Raw genomic sequence first — 7,030 nt, forward strand, 5'->3', positions numbered from 1 at the left:
TTTATGGCTGCTAAGGAGATGCACTCAGTATTTTGTGTATTGTAGTTAGGTTTCTTCTTTCTTTTGCTTTATAGGGATTTATTATAATAAGAAGAACATCCATTGGCTCCATCACACAGTAATGCAAAATAACAGCTGGCTTTGATATAACCATTTCACTACTATGATGCAGGAGTAAAGTGAGTCTGATYTGGGGGAGTTCTGAGCATTTACAAGCCACAAGTGAAGTCAGTGCTGCTGCTCAGCTCCACAGGAAAGTAGGTTAAACAACAGAAATGCACACGCACTGTTTCATAAATACTGTCATCCAATCAGTGTTAGAGTGCTTTTAGAAGATCACTAAGTTAAATCTTAAAGGCACTCCATACAGGGACTGGTTATTTGAAAAGAAATGTTAGGTGGAGTTTCCCCTCCCTCCCTACCTCCCTCTGCCCCCCGAAAAAATTGTTTTTTAAACTAACATCCAAAATCTTGGCAAAGTAGCACTAATATCTTATCTGCTCAGATATAATCTACTCATAATTGCAAGACAATCTCTTTTCTYCCCTTAAAACAGAGAAACATCACAAATCATTTGGATTACAGATTTGCTCAACAGTCTTCTCATTAGGACAAACAACTATGATAGACAAAATAATAATAGAGAGAAACAGCTAAGTTAAAAAAAAAAAAAGCAAACTATTTTTTTTACCTGTTTTCCACAAAAAGGTTTTCCTGGGAGCAAACTGACTGAAAAATAAAAAAGGCATTGTATCAGACGTTCTAGATATGCTCTGCTGTTCCAATTCCTTCCTTGATTTTAGAATTATCTCCCCTGTTCAGGCTTAAGGGGATATCAGTTCATGCATCATTTGCATTTGCAGAAGACAAGAGGGAAAAAAGGTCAAGAGTAAGGTCAGGCCAGTAAAATAAATTCCATGCATTACAATACATTGCCAACAAGGGGTATGTGTTTTGAAACGAACTGGAACTTCTTAGTCTTGAGATCAGAAGAAGGTGTTATGAGCAAAATACTGGCGTTTCAAAGGGGAAAATTCTTTCCTAGTTAATGTAAGGTTCCACTAGTCTGCTCTACTGCCTAGGAATAAGCAGAATAGCACAGAGCTGCAGGTAGGAAGGACGAACAGGAGGAAAGCATGCAAAACTGACAAAGTTCTTCAAAGGGAGGGAAGATACTGTAACACTTTGAAATCAGAAAATATTATGTGATTTCATTTTACAGTTGGAGAGGAAACAGTCATACCCACGTGGAGATATAAAATNAGAAAATATTATGTGATTTCATTTTACAGTTGGAGAGGAAACAGTCATAACCACGTGGAGATATAAAATGATGATAAAAAAAAAAAAAAAAAAAAAAAAAGAGGAGGGCTAGGAAGAAATAAATCTTTTTGGCAAGTGTATAATTCTTTTAACATTACTTAATTTCTTATGCAGAGAAATGGAGCCGTGCTCAATTTCCCATGAATAATTCTCCCTCTTTGATTATTTTCATTTCCCTCCTATTTCATGTTCACTACACAAAGTGCCTAGTAGCTGTCACTGGATTATATCACCATGAGGTACAGAAGAAAAGACAGCCAGGACTTTCACTGGATTGAAACAAAAGGAAAGCAAAGGGAGGAGGACACCCAACAGCATGTCCATTACTTCCACTACAAGGGGACTCAGCTCAAGGGACAACGGGATGCCATCATTAGCCCTGTCAAATCCTGACGGTATAGGAAACGTGCGGATTGAGGCTGCTCCTCTTTTCGAAAGGGTGAGCTAATGACCTACATGGCATCAACGGACACACGCAAAGAGCTTAGCCCTGGCTACCCAGGGCAGCGTCTCGTGAAAGCCGCAGCTCTTCCACTTGGCATCGATGTGCACATGGCATCAACCCCTCGGTGGTGTGGGCTTCCCAAGCAAGCTCCTTTTGGCGCTTGAGCTGAATGGGCAGGGCCTGGAGGCGCTCCGGTGGCAGGTGCCTCAGGATATCGGCATGAAAACCTCCCTTCCCTGCACCCGGGCAGTGACCCGCTTGGGGCTACAGCAGACCTAGGCTGTCGCCCCAGGCTCAGAGGAGTCATAAACTTTTCCACCTCAGATCGCTGGGATCCTTCAGAGCTGCAGCACTCCATCTCCTCCCTTTTAATGGACCTTATTCACATGGTTTAATTAACTAACCTGTCAGAGAGGCTGCCACAGGGCACATTTTCCTTATGTGATGTAGGTGGAAAAAGACCTCATACTGCAGCTCTTAATTTAATGGCTCTCCGTTCCCAAGGGGCAGGAGGGAGCAAAGTTTATGCCCACTCTACAGCTGGGAAGTGGCACTGGCAGCCCACTTTCCTAACTTTACTCTAGGCACAAGGGTCGGGCTGGCACGAGAGCTGTGGCTGTGCGGACTTCAGCACAGCCAAACTACCTGTGAACGCACCGAGGTCACACTGGGGGCTGGACAACTCAAACTGTGGGGCGGCCTCGGCACTTCTAGGTCCATGACAGGTGTTTGCATATTGACTTCACTGCAGTCATATTTCCAAAGTAGCCCTGTAACTACTTTTCCAGAATGAGTAATTAAAACCTTTCCTTAGTCTAGAATACTGGTCTGTGTCCCCAGGAAGTTAAGAAAGCAAAGGGGCATGTACTGGTTCTGGAAAAAGTACTTACAAGCATCAATTTTTGGATGTCTTTAATAGAGTTAGGCATAAAGTAGAATAAATGTCCAGGATTTRCATTTTATTAAGCAAGGGAGAGGCCTGCTCTCTGTGCAGTGTCTTGATGGCTATCACTATATGCTGCATTATAGACTTAAGGACAGATTCTGTAATAACTCCATTTGTCTTCCAGGCTGAGGATGCTGGCACAGGGCCACACAATTCCTGCAATATCTATTTTTCAATACACATGTGAGGCTGAGAGGCAGAGAAGATAGACATTTTTTTATTATGTTATTCTAGCTGTTAAAAATCAGATGGCTAAGCAGCTCTGGATAGCAATTTAGCTGCTACAAGGTCAGGACTCACTTTCCTGATCCGCAGCATCAATGATGCTCGATTTAAAGCACCAGGAAAGCTTAAGAAACCACAACAGAGCTGTTGTCAAAACTATTTACAAAACACTTGGCTCTCGTACAGTGATCAAAGACAGTGCAACAAATCTAGGAAAGGAAAAAAGTTATACTGCATTACCTACAATTTCAGCTCCTCAGGGCTCTCCACATGCAAGATTTCCATTAGAGTTCTGTGTACCACTAATTGTCACTTATGAAACTAATACGTCACTCTTTTTACTTCCTAGAACTTTCTAAAGTTTCAACCAGAAAATGYCTATTAGCTCTGTCAGTGCACTGGGAATATTGGGGATCRCTGTTCTYGTTTTTAATTACGTTAGTCAACACAGATAACTATAAACTTGCGGCAGTATCCTGCAGTGGATACCATCAGGTAATCATTTTCACATCAGTTAACAAGACATGATAGAGCTCAGGCTTCCAAATAAGGCTTATTACTTGATTTGCTGCCACAAAAGAAGGCTCTGTGCAGCCACACTGGAATCTTGTATCTTTGCTTCATTTCTATGCATTTTAAAACCTCTTCTTCCTACTACCTACTGTTTTCCTACCACAAGGATAGGAGAGCCTGAAGCTTTTCAGATCTCTTTTCTTAATTTCTCGAATCAGAGAGCAGTAGTAAAGATCCTCAGTGTTTTCTTATGTGGAGGAATTCTGGTGTACTTTATCTAGAGGATCTGGCTTTCTGTAATATACTGCTTGGTCAAAAATGACCATTACAATTAGCTACAAAAGAAAACAAAAAGCAATGGATAATTTCCTTTAGTAAGTTCCACGTGTAATCATGTGCAATTCTGGCATTTATGTAAGTAATAAAACATCTACATTTTTCAACGAACAAACAATAATTACTAGAGAATACTCTTCTGAACAATGGATGGTCCTTATGTGACTCTGGCTCATGAAGTTATGCATTGCATTAACCTCAAAGAACAACATTTCCCGTAAGTAATTTGATTGTTGTTCTTCAGAATCTATTTTCTGCATGCTTCAAAGCAAAAACATTATGTACCATTTACACATGCACTTGGGATTCTCAGATAAATCTACAGTTTGAAATAATGTATTTGGAAGAACAACATTTTTTTTTTCTTTTTTTAGAATCTTTCTTTCTTGGACAATTACTTTGCAACCTACCAAAAGCAACTAAAGCAGTTCAGATTAGAAACTTATCCTTTTTCAAGGCCCAGGTATTCTATGGCTTTATTCCAATATACTTGGTTGTAAAATTCACAAATTGTTGTAAAGGTAGGTTTCTAATTAAAATAGATGAAGAATAAAAAGTGTAGGCTTTACAATTAAATAACCACCTCAGAAATAGCTTTGAGCATAATAGAGCTCATGCAATGTTGTTTTACTTTTAGCAGCCTGAAAAGTTCTTAAAAGGTGTACCTTGTACTTCTTGTATCAGTGAGGGGTGAACTGTCAAATTTATTTTCATCAATTTCTTCATCAATTCTTTTAAGGTATCAAATTAACATACTTATCCCTCAATTTCTATCACTTTCTATGACTCTAATGACTAAGAGGGGTCATTAAAACCTACAGATCCCCTCGTCAAAATTGATGGCAGCCAATATAATGGATGGAAAATTTGACAGAAAGTAAATTACTGGCTAATATCAGACTAATCATCACAAGGACTATCATACTGATGCCATTATTCATGAACATATTTATTTTGTTCAAAACTTCCACTTGAAGTGAAGATGCCTGGTGCACTAGAGTGCTGCAAAATCTAAAGGAAGAGCCAACAAGCTTTCTGGCTGATGGCAAGTGGAGTCTAGGTTAAGGCACTTTTCACTTGAAACATTCATAGAATTTTTGACTCCTGCAACCAGACTGCATTTTCCTATTAAAATTTGTTCAGAATTCTGACTCTTGGGCTGATAAGTTATCCAAAGAGTTCTGGCTATCTCATACATGTTCAGAGTGGCGTTACACACAACAGGTTACGCCAGTACTCTTCAACCTTTGTTGCTGCACTTTGGAGACTTGTGACGCAAGCTCTCTTCATACATGCTATAATTAGAAGTGAAGTAACTATAATCCATTTTCTATCTAAGGCTCGTAAGCAAGGCACTGATAAAGGCTTGACTACAGTAGTGTAAATAGTGGAGAGAGAATAAAAATACCACGATTAACCCCTTCACATCTCTATCTCCATTTTAAGCAGCCTGACAAGGCTCAGGTACCTATCTCATGGAAATATGGAGAAAATTAATTAATTAATGCTCACAGATGGCTTAAAAACTATAAAGTCCTACATGCAGTAAGGACTACCTATGGCAGGAAGGTATTGTTCCCACAAAAAAAAAGTGTCGTCTGCCACCACATACAACACTAACACAATCCTAGAAAAGACCTCACCTGTGAGGAATGCTCTACTCAGCTAAGAAATAAACTCCTCTTAACACAGCTACTCATATTATTAGTGCAACTTGCTGAAATTTACTGCAAGATGATGCATTGCAGGCTCACTAACCCCTGCAATAAGCAGGGAGAGATAGCAAACGAGTGGATATGAGAGAGAGAGGGAGAGATATCTACATCGCTGATCTTTAAAACTGCTCGCTCCCAATCCATTTAAAATTCCTACTGCAAACCAAACTGCTACTTAGGCCTTGCCACTCTGTGATACTAACTCAGTGGACCACATCAACCTCCTGCTGTGGGCAATTAAAATGCTTACCACTTGCCTGTCTTTAAAACTCCAGTCTCTAAATTTATAAACAACAGCCCATTGTGCAATGATTTTCAGCACACTTTCCAAGCTACCTGAGTCTCCCAGCCTGGTTCTCATTTCTAGCTGCTTCTTGTGATATAAACTGCATTATTTTGGCAACAGCTTTCCATATGGTATTTTTACATATTTTCATATGGAAATGTTTCAACAACATTTTGCCTCACTTGAGGTCTGCTTCAAAATCTGAAGATTTTCTATTATTGTACAAGCTCCTTTGTAATAAGCCTGAAACGGTAACTTTTGTATAGCAGACAGGTTTAGAAAGAGGCTTTGCAGCCCTTGAATGACTCATTAACTCTGTTGTATATACTGTAGCAACATTCACATCAGAGCAACAAGTTGAAAACAAAATGTAAGCTGAAGGAGCTTAGCTTCTACTGGAATTTCCTCAGTTGAGAAAGAAGAAGCCAGGCTAAAACCATTGAGATATGATGAGCTACTTACTAGCAAGCATAGTTATCATGGTAAAAACGCTCACAACCGAGATAATACACACCTTAAACTATACAATGTATTCTGCTAACAAAAAATAACTTGAATGGGTGTAACTCCAAAACCAGAGCAAAATAAAAGGATTATTAATCTTGTGAAGAGTTTTAATGAACAGTTTTAATTTAAAAGGACACTGTCAAATATAATTTTCAGTAACAATATCAATCGTTTCTTTTTCCATATCCCTTTAAAGGACAAAGCTCCCATTGAGATGTGACATAAAACAATAAAATGTTGACTTCTTCAGTTTTTCTTTTAGGACTCCATCATTACARTGGTATGACAATTTATGATTTGCTCCTTTTTTCAGGAGCATGAGGTACAACTTACAGATGTTTCACATTTAAACGCTTTGCTCTAGCAATATACTCATTTGTTGTGCAAGCATTGATTTTTCAGTAAGGCAGGAATTGTATCACGTATTTTGTTTTACTCTTTTCAGAATCATCAAAAACATGACTAACAGCAGAAACAAGGTTCCTTAATTAGTCATTAATGAAAAAGAAAACTCTGCAACTTCAAGTCTAACCTTTGTTTTTTTTTTGTTTTTGGGGAGATGGGGTTTGGCATTAGTGTCTCAGTTTTACAACACCGGTCCAAAGGAAATAACCGTGAGGAGGCTCTGCAGAATGTCATTTGACAAATTTGATCCAACTTGACATAAATATGAAGTAAATTAGGTATTTAAAATTATTGAGAGTGCCCATTTAAATCACTGCTCTTTAGTTGGC

General features: G+C 38.9%; 1 protein-coding gene across 2 annotated transcripts in view; it reads right to left on the reverse strand.

Moving 5' to 3' along the window:
• ARPP21 (cAMP regulated phosphoprotein 21) overlaps positions 1-7,030 on the reverse strand; it is a 145,576-nt gene that overhangs the window by 70,588 nt on the left and 67,958 nt on the right. Inside the window, exon 12 of one of the 2 annotated variants that reach the window (XM_085304184.1) lies at positions 692-729. The exons of the other annotated variant lie outside the window; for it this stretch is intronic. Coding sequence (XP_085160310.1) covers positions 692-729 — 38 coding nt within the window. The remainder of the gene's footprint in view (positions 1-691; positions 730-7,030) is intronic. 2 annotated transcript variants of the gene reach the window in all.

Source organism: Rhea americana, unplaced genomic scaffold (genome assembly GCF_003343005.1).
Source record: "Rhea americana isolate MKP2758 unplaced genomic scaffold, rheAme1 scaffold_100, whole genome shotgun sequence".
In the NCBI taxonomy this organism is placed as follows: Eukaryota; Metazoa; Chordata; class Aves; order Rheiformes; family Rheidae; genus Rhea; species Rhea americana.